We start from the raw sequence: 25,797 nt of genomic DNA, 5'->3' as shown, positions 1-25,797 counted from the left end.
GAGCTCGGAAGGCAGCGCGCACGTGTCCTTTGGGTGCTGGGCATGGGCTGGCTGGCCACACAGCCTGGGCGTCCCTCGCCCCGCGGCTCCCTGGCAGGGAGGGGAAGGTCCTTTCCCCCGCGCATCAACTCCAGACTCTGCAGCGGCCACCCACCTCCGTGCCTCACCTGACTCAGTTTAGCTGTGCAGGGGCCCGGCCGGCGTCCTGGGTTGGAGCAGACAGCTCAGCCCCCCTTCTCCCCTCCCAGCATGCGTGCTGCCTCTCCTCCCGACAGCGAAGGCTGGCGCCCCGCCACGGGTTTCAGGGATGTTGAGATCCAGGCTGTCCAAGCCACGCGAGGTGGGCATGCCTGGCGAGCAGCCGTCTCGCGGTGGCGGGGGGGGGGGGAGGGGAGGGGGGAGGGGGTCTGCCTGTAGACGCTTCAGAAGCTGTCCTGCCTGCACCCGCCGAGTGCCAGGTCTGTGCAGGGAGCCTGCAGCAGGCAGCCCTCTGGCCGACCCGCGGCATCTGTGCACATGTGGCTGGGGTTGAAGGGCTTCTTGCCAGCCTCTCGGAGGCCCCGGGGCCGGGAGTCGCCGCCGGTGGCTTGGGTGCCGTGGGAGGGGCTGAGTGTATCTTTAGGTTCCCGATGTTTTCCCAAAGGACGCTGGCCAGCTTGGCTGGGCGGCTCTCAGGGCCCGGGTGACTCACCCCGTCCACCCTCTGCCCGCCGGCACCCAGGGAGGGGATGGTGTCCCTCTTGTCAGTGATGCGCTGGGTTGTAACATACTTGCACACGTGCTCTTTGCAAATGGACCGTGAGCAAACTCTCAGTGTGTACGCCTAGGGCCGCTCACACTGGGAACTGACTTCATCCAGAGACGGTGAAGGCCGGGGAGGGGAGGCGACGGTGGCTCCCCGTCAGCCCCGCTGCCTCAGGCAGGGCTCGCCGGGGGCCTGGGGGCACAGGGCGTAAAGCAGCCCAGGAGGCAGGGGAGGCCAGCTCGCACCTCAGGCCGGCTAAGCACAATGTGTTTTTTCATTGTGTTTCCAGAAGCCATTTTCATATTTTTAAGCATGCAAACAGTCACTGGGCTAAGGTTAAAAGTGCCGTGTGCTTTGCATTTCTGAATCCCAGTGGCAAGAAGTTGTCAAAGGAAGTTTTTCCTGTTTTCCCAGTAGTCCTTCAGGGCAGGGGTGGCCTCACTTTGATTTCTGGTCCCTGTCCACGCGGGAGGCTGGGATGGAGGCGTGCAAGCCAGGCTGCACAGCGGGCTGCAGCCCTGGTAGTGAGCGGGCTTCCTGGCCTCTGAGTCACCCTGGTTTGCAGTCCCTGGGAGAACGTGGAGGCTGAGGCCCTGTCCAGACCCGTGCGGGGCCAGGGGCACGTGTGCGGGGCCAGGGGCACGTGTGCGGGGCCAGGACACGTGTGCAGGGCCAGGGGCATGTGTGTGATGGAGTTCGGGCGCTGAGGCCCTGTCCATTTTGTGGTGGCTGCCACAGATGTGCATTCTGTGTGACCTTCCCGCTGGACAGGTGGGAAGAGCCACAGACTCAGCGTCTTTGGGCTGCCCGAGGCGGTGGCTCCACGCCATGGGACAGGCCAGCGTGAGTGGTCTCTGTGAGGACTGGCGGCCCATGGGCCCAGCCTTCAACCTGACAGTGCCCACTGTGCAGTAGCCTCCCGCAGTCCCTCCTGAGCCCATGTGCCCTGGACGCCCCACCCCACGTCCTCCCGAGCCCTGAGCCTGTGCCCTGGACATCCCACCCCACGCCCCCCCCCCCCCGAGCCTGTGCACAGGGACGTCCCACCCCATGTACCGCCCCTGGGAGGCTGGGGATGGCTCCCGCCACACACACTGACAGATTTCTTTCTGCCTCCCCCCCATAGATGGCCACCATGTCTGGGAGATGGAAGCAAAAACGGACCGAGACCTGTACAAGCCAGTAAGTGTCCAGAATGCTGTGGATGGAGTTTTGCAAGTGAAATTGCTCACAGAATGGAGTCATAAGAAAACAGGGGCGGGGGCTGGGAAGTTGGCTCAGTGGTAGAGCGTTTGCCTTGCATGCCTGAGGCCCTGGGTTCGATTCCTCAGCACCACATAAGCAAAAAGAAAAAAAAAGCCGGAAGTGGAGCTGTGGCTCAAGTGGTAGAGCACTAGCCTTGAGCTGAAGAGCTGAGGGACAGCGCCCAGGCCCAGAGTTCAGGCCCCACAACCAGACCAAAAAAAAAAAATTTAAAAAAAAAAAAAAAAAAAAAGAAAACAGGGGCTACTATGACGGGAGAATTGGCCGTGAAGACAGAGGCTGGGTGGAGCTAGTGGTCTCTTCACGCTGGAAGCCCCTTTGATAAAGCATAGGAAGAGGCCCCCGCCCACATCACTGAAGTGTCCCAGAGAAACCACCCAGCGGCACAGCTGGGACCCTTCTGGGTCATGGCCTTGCACAGGCTGCTGGCCCTGGGAGATGCTGGTGCTGAGTCTCCTGTGCAGGTCCAGGACTTGCCTGGACACGCCGTGCCCCGCACAGGACTCGCATGGCTTGCCAGCCTCTCCAGGGGGCCAACCTGCGCTCTGCCGGTCTGTGTCAGGTGACAGAGCAGACGGGATGGCTGGGACGGGCTCACGGCTGCTGAGCCAGTGGCACACACGTGCCAGGATCCGTGCTGGTGTCACCCACCCTCCTTCCCTGCCTGCCGGCGGCGCGCGCACCTCTCTCTCCCTCTTCCCCAGCACACTTGCTTTGCACCATTGGCTCATCGCAGGCATGCACCTAGGGCGATTAGTGTTTCTGATTGGCTCCTTACAGGACCATGTTTGGTCTGAGATTACTGGGACCACTGTGTTTTCTGACTCGTGGGTCAGCATGGCCTCTTCCTCCACCTTTTCATTTAGAGTGGCATCTCAGAGGCGGCTCAGCTGGGTCTGATTTTCTTGGTCCAAGCTTGTCATTTCACTCCGACAGTCTTTTTTTGTATGTATGACAGCCCCGGGGCTTGAACTCTGGGTTTGAACTCAGTGCTGTCCTCAGCCTTCGTCTGCTCAAGACTAATGCTCTTTGACCCATAGCTCCACCTTCGGACTTTTCCCACCTCTGTTTATTGGAGATAAGAGTCTCGTGGACTGTCCTGCCCAGGCTGGCTTCAAACCATTATACTTGATCTAAGCCTCTTGAGTAGCTAGGATTACAGGTGTGAGTAACCAGTTCCCAGTTTCTTTTTGTCTTTTTAATTGGCACATTAGTCTGTTGGTGTTTAAAATAATGACTGATTGGTTGATGCAGTTGGGTAGGGTTCTAGCCCTGGACTCTGAGCGTGTTTTCTGCCTGGACCTAGAACTTACATCATGGATAGTGAAGAAACCCCAAGTCTTCCTAAGTTTTAGAGCTCATTCCACAGACTGGCCTCCTCACACATATGGGCAGTGGGGGACCATGAGATGTGTGCGGCGTGTGAGTGGACATCGCACATGTCACGCGAGCACAGACCCAGCCTCCCGCGAGTGTCACGCGAGCACAGACCCAGGCCCCCGCGAGTGTCACGCGAGCACACACCCAGGCCCCCACGAGTGTCACGCAAGCACACGCCCAGCCTCCCGCGAGTGTCACGCGAGCACACACCCAGGCCCCCGCGAGTGTCACGCGAGCACATGCCCAGCCTCCCACGAGTGTCACGCGAGCACAGGTCCAGGCTCCCGCGAGTGTCACGCGAGCACAGACCCAGCCTCCCGCGAGTGTCACGCGAGCACAGACCCAGCCTCCCGCGAGTGTCACGCGAGCACAGACCCAGCCTCCCGCGAGTGTCACGCGAGCACACGCCCAGCCTCCCGCGAGTGTCACGCGAGCACACACCCAGCCTCCCGCGAGTATCACGCAAGCACAGGCCCAGGCCCCCGCGAGTGTCACGCGAGCACACGCCCAGGCCCCCGCGAGTGTCACGCGAGCACAGACCCAGGTCCCCCCTCTGCCCAGGCAGAGCCCCAGCAGAAGGATACACCTTTTTCTCTGAAACCCAAGCCCCTCTTCCAGGTGGTATCTAATCACCAGCGGCCTTCCTAATTCAATTGCCTGAGGCCTTTCTGAGCGCTAGGATGGACCGGGTCCTCTTGGCCGGGCAGACGCTGATCTTCTGGGTGCCTCTTGCCCAGTGCTCATGCCACATGGGAGCCTTGGCTCTGATTCGAGCATTCCTTCTTGAGAAAATTCCCAGGTCTGGGGGGCAGGGATGTGAATATGGGTACACAATGCACACCCAGAGACACACATACACATACACCTACATACTTACACATGCACACACCCACACTCAGGCACTGACACACATGCACTGGCACACACGCATGCAGACACATACTCACACATGCACAACTATACATAGATACATACATCCACACTCCCCATGCATGCTCATGCATGCATACCATACATATACTCATCATATGCATATGTGCACAACACCATATATACATCCATGCAACATACACTCATCCACAGATGTGTGTGGTATTTTTTAGATATATTTTTTAGACAAATAGGCTTGGTCTGTGTATGTACTTGATATCCACTGTCTGTAATTAAGCACATGGTCTGGGATGGGCACCAGTGGCTCATGCCTGTAATCCTCATTATTCAGCAGAGTAAGATCTGAGGATCCTGGTTCACACCCAACCCAGGCAGGACAATCCATGAGACCCTCACCTCCAGTTAACCATCAGAAAGCCAGAAGTGGAGCCAGGGCTCAAGTGGTAGAATGCCAGCCTTGAGCAGAGTCCCAGGGTGGAGCCCGGCCCCTGAGCTCTCGCCCCAGGACCCGCACACACACAGCCGCCCCTGTTGGGCTGTGGCCAGCTGCAGCCAGTGCCCGTCAGCCTGGTTTTCCCGTCACTTCGTTGCCCTGCTTTTGCCTCTTCCCTGCATCCCTGTCCATTTTCAAGTGTGGAGCTGTCACAGAGGCGGTGTTTACAGTTGAGGCTCACTGTTTTGAGAATTGGAGCGCCCTGGTCTATGCCAGCCACAAGACAGTACCTCAGTGGTGTGCTTGGGGTGTCTGGCCCTGGGGAGGAGCCTGCCCTGCGGGGGTTTGTCCAGGCCGCTCCCTCTCACCGGCCGCAGCCTGCGCAGCACACCTGTGTCCTCTCTGTGTCCTCTCCTGGTTGTCTGTGGAATCCCTCCCTCCCCTGGAGGCTGTGGCGGGGGCCACTGGCAAGCAGACCCCCTGAGCAGCTCCTGCCCCGGCGTCGGCGTGCTGGCAGATACCTGACCCTGCTGTAGGGCGGTTAATGAAAACAACAAACAAACTCGGAGCGGAGGGAGTGGTCCAGGGGTGGAATCTGGGCATACTTCATCGGCAAATGCAGGGAGTTTGGCCTGAAATTCTTTGAGGAGTCAGTAAATGTTGTTACAATTGTAATAAGCTGCCAGTAATGATTTTAACAAAAGAAATGATACAATGGATTCTTCTTACACACTTTCTTTGATTACTAAACGGAAATCACATGATTAAAATGAAGAAACGCTAGACTTGAAATCTGGCACAGAAATCAGGTGCAGCTGTCCACAGACTGGCCCTGCTCTGGGATCCCCTCCCCAGTCCTGGTTTTCCCACTGGTCCCAACTACTCGTGGCTGAAAGGAAATGGAAGAACCACCCCATGAGCCCCTGCGCCCCACCTGCCTGTCCCCTAGACACCCCGGCGCTCCGGGCCTCGTCTTCCCTGGTGTGAGCGAGTTTGGGATCAGATGGGGCATCGCGGCCCTCGTCAGCTCCCCTCCCCAGAGGCAGGCGTCCCAGCTCTGGGCCTCGGCGGCCTTTCCCTTCAGATCATCGCTGAGCCCCGGGTGCTGGGGCAGGCACAGGCCTGGGCACCTCCTCTGGCCCCGGCTTGGGGAGTGAGGCAGCCTTAGCTCAGAGTCAGACACTCACTGTTGGTGCCCCAGGCTTCTGCCCCGGGCCCGGCTCTGCCCCAGGCCCGGCTCTGTCATGACGGCCCCCCTGCCCCTTCCCTGTGACGCACACCGGGCCACAGCTTGCTGGGCACGTGGGCACCGTGGTGAGGCCTCTGTGCCCGTGCGAGGCTCCTGGTGCTTGGCCCGTGCCAGCAGCATGCGCAGTTCAGGTTCCTTAGAGCCAGCGCTCCTGGTGAGTGAGGTGCTCACTGTCTGCTTCCCCTTCCTGTTTCTCACCAGAATTCCCTGGTGGTTGAGATACCGCCTTTCCGGAACCAGAGGATAACCAGCCCCGTGCAAGTCAGCTTCTATGTCTGCAATGGGAAGAGGAAGCGAAGCCAGTACCAGCATTTTACCTACCTGCCTGCTAATGGTAACGCTGTCTTTCTAACCTTAAATGCTGAAAGCGAGCAGAGGGGGTGCTTTTTCTAAAAGACATGGAAGCCTGGAGATGATTCCGTTTGACGCACTGCGGCCGTACCGTACGCTTACGTTGTGTGATCTCCCGGGGCAGTCGCCACCTCTCACACGGAAGCCCAGGTTGTGTTTCCTTTACTACTGATGCGTGTTGGGACTTGTGGTTTCGCTGGCTCTCGTGCACCTTGTGAACACGCAGCAGCCCCGCGGCTGGTGTGTGCTTACATCTATGGAGCTTTAAGGGCGAACGCAAAATGCTAACAGATGTTTTGTAGGTGGCTTTAGGAATAAACCTTGGCTGTTCAGCCCGGAGGCCAGAGCCTGCCGTGGCGGGAGGGGGGGAGGGCAGGGACGCCGGGCGCCGGTTTGCCAGTGCCGCTGCTGTGCACGCTCTGTCCCTGGGAGATGTGCGTGGGGGTGAAAGTGCTACTGCTTAGTCTGACCACCCTTTCACATACTTGGGGAAGGGCTCCTTTTCGTTCAAAACCTTTTAAACTTTTAAAGACATTTTTTTTCCCCAAGAAAAAGCCATTTTTGGTGTTTGCTCACTGCATCAGATAGTAGAAAAGAGGGTCCAGGCGTCCCGAGCCTCACGGGCACAGGCCGGTGGCAGTGTGTGCAGGAGCAGGGAGGCGGTGTGTGATTCCTGTGCTGTCAGCCTTGTCCACAAAGGTTTTGCATTGTGGCTTCCTTGTCTGAAAATGGATGAGATTCGTGTGATTGCAAAGGGAAGCGGCCCCCGGGCGTCTTAGTAAAACATGCTTCGAAGGTTTCAGTGTCTCTGAAACCTTTGCAGTAGGCTCACTGAGAAGAGCATCTCGGGCCGTTGAGCCGCTGTGAGGCCCCGGGTCACTGTCTCCTCAGGCCAGTCAGAGAAGCCTTTCGGGTTTTGTCGAGTGACCCTACCACCGTGTGGGTGTCGGTCTGTGAACCTGAGCTCCGAGGACTGCCGGGGCTGGCCCGGCCCGCTGCCCCGCCGCGTCCCGCAGCCTCTCCCTGCTCCGGGGCTTCCATCCCTTCCTTGGGACAATGTATAATACTTCATACAAAAGAAAACACTGAATCCTTTTCTGAAAGTCCTGGTTAAACTTGCAGCATGGTTGACAGAAACCTGACCATTGTAAAGAAGACCTAGGTTTTATAAAGAATCATGTCCTAAAGCAATATAGAGTGCTCATGTGGGCAGCAAGCTACTAAAGCAACGTAGAAAATGGCGTGAAAGTGCACTCCTTTCCTGTTTGCTGAACACTGCAGCACCGCCCCGGCTTGCTGGTGCTGGGTGTCAGCCCCGGTGCAGGGTCTGCCCTCACAGACCGGCAGCAGACGCAGCCCTGCAGCCGCGCCCGCCTTCTCCTGTACCTGCCTCCACACTGCATGGCATCCTGGACGCAGGGCCTGTCTGGCTCTGACTTCCCTCCAGCCTCGTCCATCCCTGCCTTCCTAGACACGTACCAACAGCCCTGATGTGGCTTCAGCCGCTGGCCTGGTCCCAGGGATGGCAATCCGTCCTCATGTCACCAACTGTCGCTTTTCAGAGACTGAGGCCCCTGCAGGCCAAACCCCTGGTTGCTCAGCGCCTGATGGTGGCCAGCTGTCAGTATGTGCTCCTTACAATAAATAAACTGCCGATGTAGACCCGGAGCTCCTGTGTCCCGTGTGGTGTCTGGGGCCTGCCCTCCACAGCAGCCCTCCCTGCTCCGGACCGTCTCCCTCCTGTGGGCGCCGAGCCCTGGTCCCCAGCCATGAGCTCAGGCGTGGGCCTGTGTTCGCTGGGCCGAGCCCTCGGCCCATGTGAGATCGGTGTGGACCAGAGCCCCACGGAGAGGCGGCCAGAGGTTCCAGCCAGGAAGCGGTGGGCCAGCCCGTGCTGGTCTTGGTCCTCCCTCCTCTGTAACGTTGTGAGGTCGGTGCCCGAGGTGGGCGTGGCCGTGCTGTTGTGGGCGTCTGCGTCTCTAGCCGACGCGTGCAGGCAGACAGGTTCCCCTTAAAGTCATCAGACGCTGTGAGGTGGACAAGATCACAGAAATAAATCCATTCAGATCCTACCTGTGAGACGCATCTTCATGTGCAGTGTGGAGGATCATGTCTCATGCAGTCTCCTCCTCGCTGGGGAAAAGTGTGCTCCAAGAGACTCAGCTGCCACCCCCGCGCCCCCCTTGTCCTGGGCAGGTCCCGCGCCCCCCCTTGTCCTGGGCAGGCCCCGTGCCCCCCTTGTCCTGGGCAGGCCCCGCTCTCCCCGGTGCCCCCCTTGTCCTGGGCAGGCCCCGCTCTCCCCGGCGCCCCCCTTGTCTGGGCAGGCCCCGTGCCCCCCTTGTCCTGGGCAGGCCCCGCTCTCCCCAGCGCCCCCCTTGTCTGGGCAGGCCCCGTGCCCCCCTTGTCCTGGGCAGGCCCCGCTCTCCCCGGCGCCCCCCTTGTCTGGGCAGGCCCCGTGCCCCCCTTGTCCTGGGCAGGCCCCGCTCTCCCCGGCGCCCCCCTTGTCTGGGCAGGCCCCGCGCCCCCCCTTGTCCTGGGCAGGCCCCGCTCTCCCCGGTGCCCCCCTTGTCCTGGGCAGGCCCCGTGCCCCCCTTGTCCTGGGCAGGCCCCGCTCTCCCCGGCGCCCCCCTTGTCCTGGGCAGGCCCCGCTCTCCCCGGCGCCCCCCTTGTCCTGGGCAGGCCCCGCTCTCCCCGGCGCCCCCCTTGTCCTGGGCAGGCCCCGCTCTCCCCGGCGCCCCTGCATTTCCGCACTGGACGCAGTAGCCTCATCTCCTGGTCCCTTGGAAGCCGAGTTCCAGGCGACGCCCGCCGGTGCGCCTGCCCCCCTCGGCCCCCAGTGGTCCTCTGGGCCCCGCTGGGCCCCCAGGGCTGGTGCCTCACCCCACGGGGTGTGGTGGGCTCTGGCGTCCCTGCCCCGCCAGGACAGTTTGAGCCGCTGGGGCTTGGCGCGGCCCTCCGCATCCTGCCATCACCTCAGGCCCCGCGTGGAAGGGAAATGTGCGGTCTCTCAGCTAAGCTGAGCACTGGCGTGCCCTGGGGCCACGCCGGCCACGGCTGCTGTCTGTAGGTAGAGTTAGCGGTGCAACTGTCCGGGCCTGTGGGACATCTGCACGGGTTCCACGGTGAGCGTCCTGAGCTCAGCTTGGTGTGTTATCTGTTTCTGGGCCTAGAAGGGTGAGCCTGACAGGACCTTAAAGATGGGTGGGGAAGCTCTTTAGGAAAAGAAAACCGAGTTACACATTCAGTGCATCCCAAGTCCGTATTCCTTTAAAATGAGGACACGGATCACAACCAGTCATTGGGTCTCTTTGTCTAGAGCGGCTGACTGATCCCCTAGGAGCCCGGGAGGCCCTGGTGGGCCTCTGAGCTCAGGGAGTGGGGGAGGAACGCCTCCCATCCCCAGGTCCAGGAGGTCCCGGCCAGGGCACCTGAGCCCTGTGTGAGGACACGCCCCCCATCTTCACACCATCCCATGGTCAGAGCCCTGGGGGGCTGGCTGCCCTACAGAGGGCCATCTGATGACAGGAGACAGCAGTGCAGAGATAAAACCCACGGGTGACCATGGTGGGGACAAGTGTCAGGAGGTTGCCCACCGGCAGGTGAAGGCTTCCAGGGATAATAAATCTGCCTGGTGGACTCCGGCCTCCGGCCTCCCTGTGGGCTGAGAGACACAGGTCCGGCAGAGAATGAACGCCAGCAAAGAGCCAATTTCTTCTCGTGCTGGCCACTAAGGAGCACATCCTTCTGGTCATGAACAGTGGCTAACATTGAAACATCCATGTCTATCCCAAGGGGATGAAAGGGGGTACCGTCAGCGGTTCTTGTGTGAAATCCAGCCTCACGGAGGCACGCAGGGGGCCTGAGAGCTGGCTGCTGCCCTGGGAGCGCCCGAGTCAGGGTCTTGGCCCCCACCCCCAAGCCCCCCAGGGCCTGGGAGCCCTGCCCAGATGGGCTGCATCCCCAGGGTGGAGCACGCGCTTCCCACCAGGCCCTCCCTCCCTCCCAGCACCCCCTGGGCCCCCGAGGCCCAGCGGCCCTCCCTCCCTCCCAGCACCCCCCCCCCAGGCCCAGCGGCCCTCCCTCCCTCCCAGCACCCCCTGGGCCCCCGAGGCCCAGCGGCCCTCCCTCCCTCCCTCCCAGCACCCCCCAGCCCTCCCTCCCTCCCAGCACCCCCTGGGCCCCCGAGGCCCAGCGGCCCTCCCTCCCTCCCAGCACCCCCCCCCAGGCCCAGCGGCCCTCCCTCCCTCCCAGCACCCCCTGGGCCCCCGAGGCCCAGCGGCCCTCCCTCCCTCCCAGCACCCCCCCCAGGCCCAGCGGCCCTCCCTCCCTCCCTCCCTCCCAGCCCCCGAGGCCCAGTGGCTCTCCCTCCCTCCCAGCACCCCCTGGGCCCCCGAGGCCCAGCGGCCCTCCCTCCCTCCCTCCCTCCCAGCCCCCGAGGCCCAGCGGCCCTCCCTCCCTCCCAGCACCCCCTGGGCCCCCAAGGCCCAGCGGCCCTCCCTCCCTCCCAGCACCCCCTGGGCCCCCGAGGCCCAGTGGCCCTCCTTCCCTCCCAGCACCCCCCCCAGGCCCAGCGGCCCTCCCTCCCTCCCAGCACCCCCTGGGCCCCCGAGGCCCAGCGGGCTCTCTCTGTTGCTTGCTCCCTAGGTCATCAGATTGCCCTCTGGTACTGCAGCCCACCCTCCTGGAGGTGGACCTGAGTCAGCCGGCACATGGTGCGAGGCCCGGCTGGGTGAGGACCTCGAGGCAGAGGTCTACCACAAGGCTCTTAGCTGCATGGCAGGTGTAAGCCACGGACTCCTAACCCTTCCTATTGGGCCTCCACCTCCAGCCTCCACCCCCAGCCTTCCCCTCCTCACAGAGACATCCCTCCCCCAATTTCAAATAAGCTGGGCTCCCGCGTGGAGTGAGGCCTGGCGGGTGTGGATTTGGCGAATCCCCGCGTCTCCTCCGTGACGGTGGGGCGGGGGAGAGCCCCGGAGCTCCTCGTGGCTGTGGCCCTCCACCCAGGGCCGCGGGGGCCTCTGCCACCGCGCTCAGGCCTGTGCTAGTCCTGTGGCCCCTTGCCCCCTGACCTCGCCCGGCTCCCAGGGAGGCCTTGGGCTTGCTTCTCATCCAAGTCCTAAGGCTGACGTAGCAGAGGTCACGGGACAACCCTGTGCAGGCAGGGGCAGGCCCCTCCTCACCCACAAGAACTTTGACCTCTAGAAGAGACCATGTCTGCCCCACAGAGATGTCCCTAAATGTTGGGGGGGGGAGGGTCAGGTTCACAGGAGAGCTGGGAATGCCCTGATACCCAGAGATGCAGAGGTCTTAGCCACCTAACACAGCCCCACCTCCACACCCACGGTGTGTGCTCCAGGGCCTGGACCCTGGGCTTGCGGGAGGGAGAGGCCTTGGAGGTGGCAGGCGGTGGCGGATTACCCCTGCAGAGATAGACGAGAGACGAGAGACGGGAGAAGGGATGAGGGAATAAACGTGGACATCCGGAGTGGAGGAGGGAAGGCCTGTAACACCCATGTCCTGCTGAGGAACAGTGCCTTGGGGCTGGGGCTGGGTGCGGGTCCACCGGGAGAGGGGACCTGAGGGCCGCGGGCCGCAGAAACAAACACAATCTGAGTCTGCACCAGACGAGTGTCTGAGAACCCTGGGCAGAAAGGTGTGTGTGGGCCTGCAGGGCGGGCTGGAGAGGCCCCACCCGGGACCTCCTCCGGATGGCACCCACCGCGGCCCCACCTGGCTGTGTGCTCTGCTGGCGCCACAGCCCCTGGCCCCAGCCACAAGAGGGTGAGTCATGGACCCAGAGCACAACGTGTGGCTTTGGCAATCACTGGGAGAAACCCGATCGATGTATATTTTGGCTTGTGTAGTCTGTTTTGACCTTCCTCTGCAATCAGCTTAATTGGTAATCAGCACACCCCACCTGGCCACGCCGTCCGGGGAGAGCCGGCTTGTCCACACCTGGGCCATGGGCTGGGGCCCACGCGATGATCTGCTCTGGCTCTGTCACTTTTGACCTGAGACCTGGGGACTGGCAGATCTCTGTGCCTTCTCTGATGCTTCTGGAAATGGGTGGTCTCAGCACCCACTGTTGGGCTGATGCAGAGACTGGGATAATACGCTGAAGCCCCGGGGCCCTCACACAGGGCCAAGGAAAAGCTGTTACCGGCCCCTGGGGATCTGGGTTTGGTCTGTAGATCTGAGACCTAGGCTTTTGGAGTATGAACTTAGGGCCCCAGGAGTCTGGAATTTCCTAGATGCATTGGGACCCCAGGCAGGGTAGGACAAGCGGCCTCACCCCCAGGTGCTGAGGACGCTTGACTCCACGTCCTCCAGGCTCGTAGTGGGTGCTGGCGGCCACAGGCTGTGTGGGGCCTTCCCTTGCTGAGCACAGGACGGGCCCCATTCACTGCTTTGCTGCTTTTAAAGCCCCGCCCTCAGTTGATCAACTCTGCTGTTTATGTGGATGGCAGAACTTGGGCCTTACTGTCACCCAGCAAATGAGGACAACCTGATCTTTATTTCCTGGGGTTTAGACCAGGAATAAAACCTCTTTTGTCCAGGACTGCAAAGCATACCTGGTAAAGAATTCAAGCAGAAGCACTGGAGGCTGCTTGGAAGTGCAGGCTTCCAGGAAGGGGGACAGATGGAGACGCTGTGGAATGCTGAGCATGTCCAGCGTGTGGCTGTCACAGGTGTGAAGTCACCCGGTGTCCCTTCGACCGGGTGGCCTGCTGTCTCCGCAGACGAGAAACGGGTCTTCACAGGGCGCCCATCCAGTCTGCTCTCCTGCCGGGGCACAGCATCCCCGGCTGGTGGAGATCAGCCCGCCGTCCTGTCAGGGAGCCGCGAGGCTGGGGCCTGGCTGTGCCCTCACGCAGGGCAGCCCTAGGACAGCGCGTTAGCTCATTGGAAGCTGGAGGTGGAGCGCTCCCTCTCCCCTCCTCTCTGCCTTGTAGCCAGGAAAACTGAGCCTGGTGGGAATCCATGCTCAAAGGCCACACGCCAGTGGACAGCCCCTCCCACGTGCTTCTGGTGGCCATGTCCGCATGTCAGCCGCCCCCCCAAGTGTGCAAGACCAAGCACACGTAGGCTGAGGCAGGAAGAAGAGTGCAAAGGAAAACTGAAGGCAGGCGCCAGGCACCACACACCACTTGTGAGCTTCTCCGTGTGCACCAATCCTGTACTTACCGCGAGTCGGGGACTGGCGCGCTGCGGGGCGTGAGTGATACGGGGAGATGACATCAGAGAACCCCTTCACAGGCTAGCTTGGCTACTCGTGTTCAGAGAGCCATCTGATTTCCCAAATCCATACAGTCCCGAGTGCTGGCTTGGGGCGGCAGGCCTACCAATGGGAACGGCCCATCTCCACAGAGGCTCTTGGGCGCCGGGAGGGCCAGGCCCCCTGCTCTTGAGACGCAGCCCCTCGGGTGTGGGTGTGGGGCCCACCGTCAAGCCTACAGGAGGGACAGAGGGACAGGATTTCCAGCATACATCCACCCTATCCTGCAGAGACTGCCGGGTGTCCAACGGCCTCATCTGGATGGGGCCTCCAGATGGGGTCAGTCCCCAGGTCCCAGTCACCATTGCCTCTGGGCAATGCAATCAAACGCAGAACCTTTGTGTCTGAGGCATTTCCCGCCATGGGGCAGCTTTCCAGCCCAGCCTGGAGTCCAGGACACACATGCTAGTAGTCTGCCTGCCGTCTGGGCCGACCAGACACACTCTGCCTTCCTGACACAGACACACTCTGCCTGCCTGACACAGACACACTCTGCCTGACACAGACACACTCTGCCTGACACAGACACACTCGTAGCCTGCCTGACACAGACACACTCTGCCTGCCTGACACACACACTCTGCCTGACACAGACACACTCTGCCTGACACAGACACACTTGTAGCCTGCCTGACACACACACACTGCCTGACACAGACACACTCTGCCTGACACAGACACACTCGTAGCCTGCCTGACACAGACACACTCTGCCTGACACAGACACACTCTGCCTGACACAGACACACTCTGCCTGCCTGACACAGACACACTCTGCCTGCCTGACACAGACACACTCTGCCTGACACAGACACACTCTGCCTGACACAGACACACTCTGCCTGCCTGACACACACACACTCTGCCTGACACAGACACACTCTGCCTGACACACACACACTCTGCCTGACACAGACACACTCTGCCTGACACACACACACTCTGCCTGACGTCTGGGCTGACACAGACACACTCTGCCTGCCTGACACAGACACACTCTGCCTGATGTCTGGGCTGACACAGACACACTCTGCCTGACGTCTGGGCTGACACAGACACACTCTGCCTGCCTGACACACACACACTCTGCCTGACGTCTGGGCTGACACAGACACACTCTGTCTGACGTCTGGGCTGACACAGACACACTCTGCCTGACGTCTGGGCTGACACAGACACACTCTGCCTGACGTCTGGGCTGACACAGACACACTCTGCCTGACGTCTGGGCTGACACAGCAGACACACTCGTAGCCTGCCTGACGTCTGCCTGACAATCTACAGTCGAGGCTGACACTGTTCTCCGAAAGTCATCGGCTGTGGTTCCCACCACCACGGTCGCCCCATCCCCGAGGGCCCTCGGGGTTTGAGCTGTGCTGGCCGTCTGGGGCTCCGTCTGGGGAGGTCCCCGCTGCCCGCCCCCGCTCCTCTCCTGTTTCTGAGGGCGGCACAGAGCCCTTGGGGGCTGAAGGAACCGCTCTCCACCCGGAGGCTTTGGGCCCAGGGCCAGAAGCCGTAGGGGGCTGGGAAGAGCCTGCATTTTGGCTTGCTTTGGCAGGGCCAGCGGCCAGCTGGCAGGGAGATGCTCCCGTGCCCCGGAGCCGTCTGTGGGCTCCAACGGAGACTCCACTCCCAGGCTCCTGAGCCAGCTGCAGAGGCCTGCCTGGCTGTGAGGTGACGCTGGCCTTAGACGCGGGGCCCATGGGGCCCTCGGTCCGCCCAGCCTGAACTGGAGGGCAGCCCGGATGACCAGCTCTATCTGGCCCAGCAGAACGGGGCTGGATTGGGCCCGGTCAGCGGAAGCCCGCCGGCCTTGTCAGGGGCCGTTTGCCGGTTGTTGCCGTATGGAGGCAGGAGCCTGCTGATCAGGCCTGGGCCTGCGTGTGCATTCAAGGGGCTCTCGGAGGTGGCCTGGGGAGATGCTTCCCGTCGCCTGTCACCCGATGGTCCCCCAATCCCGTCACAGAGTCAGACCCCCTCCCCAGGACTAGGCCCTTCAGAGAGGCCTCTGCTGCCCTCTGGGATGGGCACCACAAGACAGCGCCAGCCACTCTGGATGGCCTGTCGTGAGGGCCAGGCACCGTGCCAGGGATCCGAGCAGGTGGTGTGCACGTGGCCGCACAGACGCACCATTGTGTGGCACCGGCTGAGCACCCAGGGCCCGCCCTCTGGAGAGCACGCCTTGAGAACAGAGGCTTCACGCCTTCACACGTTTGCTTTCTCTAATAAACGCAGGTCGCAGACTCCCCGCTTGGGGAACGAGGTGTTCTCTGTGTGTCGAGCGCTGCCCAGCCGGGCCCGCCGCGACGTTGCGTCACGCCAGCCCAGGCTCTGCCAGGAGAGGCTCCCGGCAGATCCCTGCCGCCGCCCTCCACCGCCCAGCCCCAGCTTCTGGGCAGGAGCAGTTCCTTCTGCTTCTGCACTAATGGGAAACAGGAGGCTTCATCCTACGTGGCTCCAACTGGCTCTGGGCTCCCTGTGGGGACCACAGTGTAGACAGCAGTCTCAGGCCTCCGTGGGGGAGGGGCTTTCTGTTGGGAACCTGTGGACCCAGAGCAGGGCGGGCAGGATGTGCTCCTCGGCTGCACTTGGGTCAGCTGACCGCGCTCAGCTGTGCTAGTGGCCAGCAGGGCCCTGGGCTGTCCTTAGCCAGAGCCTCAGTCCTGGACAGCAGGGATGGGACCACGGAGAGCAGTGCGGGGCGCAGGGCTCTGGGGGTCTCCATGTCAGGGTTTCCCAGTGCGGGGCGCAGGGCTCTGAGGGTCTCCGTGTCAGGGTCTCTCACAGAGCAGTGCGGGGCGCAGGGCTCTGGGGGTCTCCATGTCAGGGTCTCCCAGTGCGGGGCGCAGGGCTCTGGGGGTCTCCGTGTCAGGGTTTCCCAGTGCGGGGCGCAGGGCTCTGGGGGTCTCCGTGTCAGGGTTTCCCAGTGCGGGGCGCAGGGCTCTGAGGGTCTCCATGTCAGGGTCTCACGGAGCAGTGTGGGGCGCAGGGCTCTGGGGGTCTCCGTGTCAGGGTCTCACGGAGCAGTGTGGGGCGCAGGGCTCTGAGGGTCTCCGTGTCAGGGTCTCACGGAGCAGTGTGGGGCGCAGGGCTCTGAGGGTCTCCGTGTCAGGGTTTCCCAGTGCGGGGTGCAGGGCTCTGGGGGTCTCCGTGTCAGGGTTTCCCAGTGCGGGGCGCAGGGCTCTGAGGGTCTCCGTGTCAGGGTCTCACGGAGCAGTGCGGGGCGCAGGGCTCTGGGGGTCTCCGTGTCAGGGTCTCTCACGGAGCAGTGCGGGGCACAGGGCTCTGAGGGTCTCCGTGTCAGGGTCTCCCAGTGCGGGGCGCAGGGCTCTGGGGGTCTCCGTGTCAGGGTCTCTCACAGAGCAGTGCGGGGTGCAGGGCTCTGGGGGTCTCCGTGTCAGCGTCTCTCACAGAGCAGTGCGGGGCGCAGGGCTCTGGGGGTCTCCGTGTCAGGGTCTCTCACAGAGCAGTGTGGGGCGCAGGGCTCTGGGGGTCTCCGTGTCAGGGTCTCTCACGGAGCCGTGCGGGGCGCAGGGCTCTGGGGGTCTCCGTGTCAGCGTCTCTCACAGAGCAGTGCGGGGCGCAGGGCTCTGGGGGTCTCCGTGTCAGGGTCTCTCACACAGCTGCCTCCAGCTAGACGCTGCACTGAAGCCAGGCAAAGGCATCATGACCGGTGTGGAAGCCGATCTCAGGGGCAGCACAACAGGAGACACACTCAGCATCTCTCTGCGCCTCGGTGTGTACTGCATCCCCGAGAGGGGCTAGGCTCTCCAAGCCCGGGGGCCGGGACACAGGAAGGCTGACACGGGGAGGTGCTTTCTTTTTTTTTTTTTGGGTCCGGTCGTGGGGCCTGAACTCTGGGCCTGGGCGCTGTCCCTCAGCTCTTCAGCTCAAGGCTAGCGCTCTACCACTTGAGCCACAGCGCCACTTCCAGCTTTTTTCCTTTTTGCTTATGTGGTGCTGAGGAATCAAACCCAGGGCCTCAGGCATGCAAGGCAAGCGCTCTACCACTGAGCCACCTTCCCAGCCCCGGGGAGGTGCTTTCTATGGCTAGTTCCGAACCTTTGTCCGGAGCAGCAGGGAGGGCAGAGGCTCTGGTAACGGTGGCACTCTAGATCCAGAGTGGAGCTGGGGGCAAGGAGGCCCCAAGGTCCCCGAGGGCCCTCTCCAGCCTGATACCTCCTCCTGGTGCAGTCTGCACCCCCAGAGCTGGAAGCCTGGGACTTATGCTCTCGTGCTCCCCCTGGGCTCCCCCCTGCCCCCCCCCCGCCAGTCTTGTAGGAAGGGCCCAGGGCAGTCAGGGAGATGCAGGAGTCCACACGGCCACATTTAGAACAGGTCTCAGACAGCAGAACTGACAGGGTTCCCTGTGGCAGGCTGCTTGCCGGGCACCACGGCCTCTGGCCGGCCGGCCCAGGTCCAGCCCAGGTTTGCTGTCACTGACCGTGTGTGGATAAACTGTGCCCGCCGGCATTCGGTGGACAGCGGTGTCTGGGGCTGCGCCTTTTTCACCCTGCTGGACTGTCAGGGCGAGGAGTTTTACAGAGCTGGGGGCGATGTGTGCGGGCCCCGGCCCCGGCTGTGGAGCGCTGTGGGGAGGGCGCACAGGCCAATCCCCCTTCTAGCCGCAACGCCTTGTGAACGTGAGCAGAGACTCACCCGGTGACCTTCGCACAGGGCGCCTTGAGCCGGAGACCGGGCCCACCAGCTCCCACCCTGGGGCTGTCCTCAGAGACAGCTCCGCCCCTGAAGGCCGGGGCCGTCCTCTCCTGCCAGCCACACTCGGGTCTGGCTGGGGCCCAGCCACGGCCAGCTCTGGATTTATGGCGCGTGAGGCGTCTGCACTGATGCTGGACAAGGGCAGCTCCTGAAGTGAGCTCTCATCCCTGGGCCAGGTGGGTGGACTAGACAGCTCCGGGGGGACGCCGTGCTCCGGCGCTGTCTGCAGAGACGTGCTGGTGGCCGGACGACAATTGCTCATCCAGCGCCGTGGTCCAGATGGCACAGGCTCAGGGGCTTGGCGCGGCTGCGGGACGCAGGGGCCTCGGGCAGGTTTGTGGGCCTCCGGTTGGCTTCGCAGCCCTGACTTGCTACTAGCACACTGCTTCAAGTTAAAGACACAGATGTTCATCTCCTCGGGCAGTGCCCTGACCGCCCCTCACACACGGTGGCCTGGACGGACACAGGAGGAGCCTGTGACCCTCTAGGCCTGGCGGGGACAACAGGCTTGACAAGACAGGTCCCCGAAGCCCACGTGCAGGGTTCACACGGTTCACGTGGCCCCCTAGCCCCGGCAGCTCCAGGGGCCCCTGGAGGCCGCCGCCAGGCTGAGGTTGGCTGCTGGAGAGGCGATGGCCCCAGGAAAACGGCTGGTCTGTGACTGCCAAGCGCCTGCCCCTGAGCATCCTAGAGCTGGGCGCATCTGAGGTGGGCCTGGCCACTGCCCCGGGGAGGAGGCAGCTCCCCGGACATCAGGGTGGCTCGGCACTCAGCCCAGAAGCCCAGGATTCCACGTTGCCACACCGGGAGACCACCGAGCGGCAGACCTCCCTCGGGAAGGCAGGGAAGGCCTCTCCTTTAGAATGCGTGCGGCTCCCCGCTGGGGCACGTCCCGCCTCTGCAGCTCCTCACCGGAATGCTGGCTGCACACGGACCTGCTCCGGCTTCCGCACGTGACCACGCATGGCAGCTGTGTGCGGAGCGCCCAGGGGCAGCCTTCAGAAGAAAAGGGTCTCGCTGGGGACGGTGCAGGCAGGTGGGGAACGCGGTGCCGCCAGTGAAACAAATCCAGCATTCCCCAGGCGCCAGGTGAAGAAGCCAGCCTCTGCTCTGCCGTCCTGGGGCCTCCGTCCTGGCCTCTATCTCCAGTGAACATAGCAGGATGGTGCTGGGGATGCCGAATGCAGAGGGGAACAGAGAGGAGAGGAGAGGAGAGGAAGGCAAGGAAGAGCAGGGGGAGAGGACCTCAAAGCCCTTCAGCGGAGCGGAGCTCCAGGATGAAGCAGGGATGTGGAACTATGCCCTCTCTGCTGCTCTCCATCCAACTCAGCCTTCCCGGGCCCACGCTCTGCAGTGAGGGATAGGACAGGAGACATCAGTGAGGGGACGTCAACGAGGGAGATGACCCCAGCACCAGCCAGGGGTCTCCCGTGGCTGACGGCTCCGGGGTCCCCGGAGCTGCGTGGGGGAGGGCGGTGCTCGTCTGAGCTGCCGCGGTCCGGCTCCAGCCTCGGCAGACGCTGTGCCTGCAGGGAGGCGCCCTGGAGGAGGCTGCCAGTGAGGGGTCCCCTCCCAGCCGGGCTGGGGGGCTCCCTGGCGGTGCAGACACCCAGCCTAATGAAGACCAGACGTGCATTCCTGCCGGCTCAGACCATGGCAAAAGTTTCTCTCAAACTGTGGATATGCTTTTAGTCCTTTAGCTCGGGGGGCCTCCTCTGTGACACACGCGTTTCTCCCTGGAGCTTGTGAAGTGGCCGCAGTGGGTAGAGGAGCCCGTGCTGAGCACAGCTGAGCACCTGTGCGTGGCATGCAAGACACGGCAGAGCAGCCGCGGCGGCGGCTCGACCCACGCCACCGCGGAGCTGGCACGACCAAAGGGCGCCCGTCGGTGCCGGCCGGGGTGCAGCGCGCCTGCGTGTCCCCGGGCCGTCCCCGGGCCGTCCCTGTGGCCCCAGCGGGAGGTGGGCTCGGGGCCTGCCGCGCCCCTCCCCTGCCTGCACCCACATGGGCACTGCCGGGCAGGCGCTGGGGCCAGCCCCCGCAGCCACACCTTCTCCTGGTTCCTCTCACCGGGCTGAGCGGCGCGGCCTGGCCTGCCTGGCGGCGTCTGGAGAGCCTCTGGTCACCAGTGGGACTCGGGAGGGGAGGAGGGACAGGTGGCTCCCTGCCCGCCTCACAGGCCCTCCTTGGCCGACCGCCGCGTCCCTCCTGCAGCGGACAGCTGGGTTTCCAGGCCTTGCAGCCTTCCCGGCCCTGCTCGTCCACAAGCAGAGCTTATCAGTAGCAGCAGCGTGCAGTTTCTCCCCTCCCAGCTGAAGTTTTCACTTTGATTACGACAAATCCTCAGGCCCCTGGGCCCAAAGCTCCTACTGCAGTTTGCAAATGGATTTTTATAGCACGTTAGTGCTGGGGAGACTCCAAGGAAAATAGTCCTCTCCAAATCAGAACCAGCTGCGACTTTCCCGGCCTGTGACTCACCGGGTGTTTAATTGGGTGGGAGAGGCGGCGGAGACACAGGGCTCAGTCAAGCCGGTGTTTGTTTTGCTCGGGTATCCTAGCCACAGCCTCCCGGCGTACCATCCACACCGCGTGTTTACTTAACTTTCTCTTCCCTCCTCACAGTTCCAATGATAAAGATGGAACCCACTGATGACTTCGAGTCCTCGCTGACATGTGGGCCCGTGAGCCAGGGCCTGAGTCCCCTCCCCAGGCCCTGCTACAGCCAGCAGCTCGCCGTGCCCCCCGACCCAGTCTCCTGCCTCGTGGCCGGCTTTGCCCCCTGTCCACAGAGGAGCCCCATGATGCCAGCACCTCCCAGCACAAGCCCAAAGCTCCAGGACCTCTCCTCCGCGGCCTACACCAAGTGCGTCTCTGGCCCGAGCCTCGGTCACCTGGGACTTCACCCTCCCGCGGCGGATGCCCCGGCCCTGCAGCCGGGCTCTGCGGAGCAGCCCCCGCCCGCCCTGCTGCAGCCCCAGGTGAGTCCACATCCGAGCAGTAGCTGCTCCCTTGGTTGCCAGCAGGCGCTCTGTCCCAATAGCCCCTCTTCTCCACCGCCGGCCGCTGCCCACGAACCAGCCTGCTCGCCGTCCTCCGCCCAGCCTCCCGTCCTGGGCCAGCAGCAGCGCCAGCCGCCGAAGGTGCAAAGAAACGTGTCTCCAGCTGCCGGGCCGGTGCCGCTGCCCGCGGCGCGTGAGGACGGTAGTCATAATTTGGCCCCTATTCCTGTACCGATCAAGCAAGAGCCTGAGGAGTTGGACCAGTTGTACCTGGACGATGGTAAGTGTCCGTGCAGGTGTCCCCTCTACCTGCGCGCTCCAGAAGGAAGGAGGGCTGTGTGCGGTGACTGGCCCCTCCGGGGGCACCGCCGGGCTGCTGGCGGCGGCGCTGTGCCTGGCTGTCCACACAGCTCTGGACGGCGTCGGCCTCGGTGACCTGCCTGTGCGGCAGGTGTGCTGGTGAAAGCTGAGTGAGTCACCACTCAGCTGGAGCTCAGAGGAGGCCCCTCCGGGGTCACGGGGCAGCCTGGCCATCACAGCGCATGGACTAAGGGGCACCCTTGTGTACATCGCGTCCCGGCTAGAGGTGCGGACATTGTAGTCCGGGGTCTGTGTCAAAACTGTCAATGCGGTCCTGACTGCGTCACGGGCCCGGTGGACACTGTGGCCCCGGCCAGGCCTCCACCACCTCCCGGGGAAGCGTATAGGACACAACTGCCCGTGGTGTATCTGGCGACAGGCTAAGGTGGTAACGCCACCCCTCGCCCGCTGTGTGAGTCTGTGTCGATGTGTTCTTGGGCACCGTGCTACTCTGGCGAAGAGCCGCCTGGCGGCCCGGTGGCCCAGCCCTCTTCTCTGCACTGGCGCAGCGGGGTTCCAGGTCCACTGGGACCGTGGGTATGGCAGTCAGGTGTGGGGCATTTTCCAGGACAGGTCGGGAGCAGGTGCTCACTCCTCCTCTAGCTGGGCCGAGACCCAGCTGGGCCCGGGACTGCACTTGGGGGTACGGGGCCTTCCCACTAAGATCAAGGCCTGTAGCTGCCCTTAGCCAATCATCTCCCTCCCTGGCTGCCCTTAACCAATCACCTCCTCCCTGCAACTGCCCTTAGCCAATCACCTGCCTCCCTGCAGCCGCCCTTAGCCAAAGTTCTCTCCCTCACATCCACACACTCGAGCCTCCGGTGGCCCTGCAAGGCTGCCCATGGGAAGAGCCTGTGGACGTGGCTCTGTGCTCACTGAGGTCTGGACTCTGCACCTTGTTCTCCTCCGTGGGTTGGTCTGGCCAGGGAATAACGGAGCCTCTTTTAACAGCTCCCTGGAGACAGTCTAGCACTTAGGTGTTCCAGGGGACGACGCTCTGGTGTTTCAGTTTCAAAGGTTCTTGATGAACACTTGCTTGCAAATCCCAACTTAGTGTTTGAGGAGGATGCACACAAATTTTTGCTCAGAAATGATTAACTCACAAACCTGGTCCCTGTTCTGTGGCGTGCTTGCCGGTGTGTCTGTGCCTTCGTTGTGGTCCTGGAAGGGGCTCTGTGTGGCGTCACTCCAGATCCCCTCCGCAGGCCCCCCAGATGGTCAGGATCACAGAGAGGCGCTGTGATCACAGACGCTGCCTCGCCCTCCGTGTGCAGACCTGCCGCACTCCCAGAGGGTGCCACCTGCACGCCCTGCCCAGGGAGAACACTGGGGCTTGTGCCAAAATTCTGACTTCTTTGCCCCGGGAAGTGCCGTGTGGTGCTGTGGGAACGTTGTCATCTGTCAAGACAGTGTGACCGACCAGCCCCGGTCCCCACATCTGGGCAGTACCCTCTGGCCCGGAGACAGGAAGCTGGCCTCAGCCAGGCTTCCCGCTGCCCCGGGTCGCCATATCAGCGTCAGATGTGACTTTGTTGTGAGTGTGTGACACAGGCCGGTGCGTGTCTGGGAAGGGCCACGCTTCCAGGAAGCGGTGGGCAGCGTCGGTGGAGCCTGGTGCTTGCCCTGCGTGTGTGGGATCGCTGTGTCGGAGCACCGTCCCCTGGGTCTGCGTCAGAGCCTGAGGCCACCCGTAGCACTTTGTGTCGTCACGACGCTTCGTGTCACGAGCTGCAAGATTAGAAAGCGGCCGCCAGGAGCTCTCGGAAGGCCGGGTGGGGGCAGGGGCCCATCCGGGCCGTGGTGTCTCTCCCCTCAGACTCAGTTTGACTTGGTTGCCCTCCGAGGAAAAGTGTATGTTGACAGGTGGAGACACAGGTTTGAGTCAGAGGAGTAAACTCTGTTTCAAGTGGCGTCAGTGACAGGCCATGCCATGGGAGATGCTGGGTGTGCAGGAGCTCTCTGTGTGTGTGAGCATGCTGGAGGAGCCAGGGTCTCACCGGGCTGGCTCGGGAGCACAGGCTCTGGCCCCCCAGGGGCTTTCTTCTAGAATCTCCTGTGTGCCGGTAGGGAGCATGTGGCCGTCCTGGCTGAAGGGTCACCAGGAGGCAGGGACAGAGGGCTGTGGCCGTGACCCAGAGAGCCCTCGGAGATGCGGAGGGGACAGTGAGCGGACAGGACTCGTGTGGCCGGCCCCTCCTCCTCTCGCGTGCTTCCCCGGGTCCTCGGGCCTGCCTCGGCTCCCTCCTTGAATCCGGCTGCCGGCCCCTCCTCACGCCAGCAGGGCTGGGCTGTTCCACCGGCCTCCTCTCGAGCTAAGAGGAGGCCGGAAGAATCTACTCCACATGTGTACTGGTGGTTATTTGTTTTGCTGGGTTCTGATTTTGCTTTGTAGCTCTGTGGTGTGTGTGAGTGTACAGTCATGAGAGATGGTGTCCGGTTCCAGAGAGCCAGGGTGTGTGCTGGGAGCACCAGCTCTCAGAACAAGAGCGCTGGCTCGTGCTTGTTATCCTGGCTACTCACGAAGGACTGTTGTGTAAAACCAGCCCACGCCGAAAAGTCTGTGAGACTCCATTTCCAATTAACAGGCAGAATCCTGGGCTGGAGGTGTGGCTCAAGTAGTAGAGCACCAGCTGTGAGCTTTGGAAAGCTGGGTGAGCGCAGGGCCCCGAGTTCGCTCATGCAGGGGCAGAGCTCACGCGTGTGCTGGCTGCAGCGTGGTGCGCTGGAGCCTGCGGGCCAGCTCACATCGACGTATCATGACAGATGGATTGCCATTGTTAGGACTCCAAAAGTTTTTGTTTCTACTCTGAAGTTTTGCTGTGAGAATACTTGGCCCATAAATAAATTTCAGTGATAACTTCTTCTTTGTTCCAAATATCTTCATAAGACGTAAGCTTTCCCCTTAGATTTCTCAAGAAGGGCTGAACCACAGGGCCACACTTTGAGGGTGTTAGTGTCCTGGACTTCACGTTAGTTAAATGTAGAGCTGTTCTGTTTCATTTGCTTCTGTGTCTCGGAGCTCCACACGGCTCCTTCCCTGAGCTGCCGGTAGCAGAGTGGAGTCACGTGATGGCGCTCTGGTCCCAGGGGACTCTTTCAGTGGCACACGTAATGTGCTGTCTCTCTCGCACATCCACGTTCTCATTTCACACATCTGGAAACTCCCAAAGTCCTGAGGCACATGGAGATGATTCCGCGCTCCACAGGGCACCAGCCAAAGTCGCAGACGGGGGCCTGGACCCCTTGGTATGAGGGGCCTGCGGCAGAGTCAGGGCTGGAGGCCCCCTCCTGCCGGCCTCCCCTCCCCCACCTCCACCCAGCCGCCGCCACAATTGGGCCTTTCAGCTCCGCCACAGGCTCTTGGGTGTCCCGAGGTCTCCATGTCATTAAAACCACAAGCAGGTAGACAAGGCGGTCTGGTCGTGTCTGCCGGCTGTGCTAGCTCTCCCCGTTCACCCGCCCCTTCTTTCCTGAGCTTAAGTTGCTCTGGGAGAGAACAAAAAGCTTTCCTCATGGAAAGTTTTACTAAGCTGGCCGGGAGCCCAGGTCTGAGTCTTTCCTGTGGCTAACGATGATTGCTAGAGCCTGTGTGCAGCGATCAAACAGGAGCAGGGACCTGGCCCGCCACAGGATGGCTGGAAGAAAGAACTCCGTCACGCAGCCCACTCCCGGGGCCAGCCCCCAGCGCGGGGGTCACAGAGGAGTTGAAAGGCACAGACACAGCACTGTGCACTACTCGGGGACAGACTTCTGCTGGCAGCGTAAACAGCAGGCACAGGAGCGGCTCTCCTGAGACCCACGCCCGCTTCCCCCAGGCCCCCATGCCACCGCTGCCCTCGGCCATGCCGTGTGTGTGTGTGCATGCGTGCCACAGTACGTCTCTCTCACACACACACACAGGCACACACGGGCTGTTTCAGTTCTTGCCTGGTGTTTGCTCTCCTGTCCGTCCCGCACCTCTGAGGAAGGCAGGAGAGGCGGCATGAGTCTGAGGACAGAGGCAGGGGCCGGGCCCGCCCAGGCCGTCCGGGTCTGGCGTCCGAGCTTGTGTGGCTGGAGCCGTGGCTCTGGGCGGCGGCAGGCCCTGGCAGCTGAGCCACGCTCTTTCAGCAGGGCATGTGTGTGTCC

At 62.4% G+C, this 25,797-nt stretch overlaps 1 protein-coding gene across 2 annotated transcripts in view; it reads left to right on the top strand.

Annotated features, from left to right (window-relative positions):
• Nfatc1 (nuclear factor of activated T cells 1) overlaps positions 1 to 25,797 on the top strand; it is a 101,739-nt gene that overhangs the window by 47,852 nt on the left and 28,090 nt on the right. For both annotated transcript variants that reach the window (XM_070038809.1, XM_070038810.1), the window contains exons 7-9: positions 1,872 to 1,927; positions 6,163 to 6,295; positions 20,933 to 21,288. In XM_070038809.1, coding sequence (XP_069894910.1) covers positions 1,872 to 1,927; positions 6,163 to 6,295; positions 20,933 to 21,288 — 545 coding nt within the window. The remainder of the gene's footprint in view (positions 1 to 1,871; positions 1,928 to 6,162; positions 6,296 to 20,932; positions 21,289 to 25,797) is intronic.

This window comes from Dipodomys merriami, unplaced genomic scaffold (assembly GCF_024711535.1).
Source record: "Dipodomys merriami isolate MVZ:Mamm:240054 unplaced genomic scaffold, mDipMer1.0.p SCAF_297, whole genome shotgun sequence".
In the NCBI taxonomy this organism is placed as follows: Eukaryota; Metazoa; Chordata; class Mammalia; order Rodentia; family Heteromyidae; genus Dipodomys; species Dipodomys merriami.
This window is presented reverse-complemented; position numbering and strand designations above follow the sequence as displayed.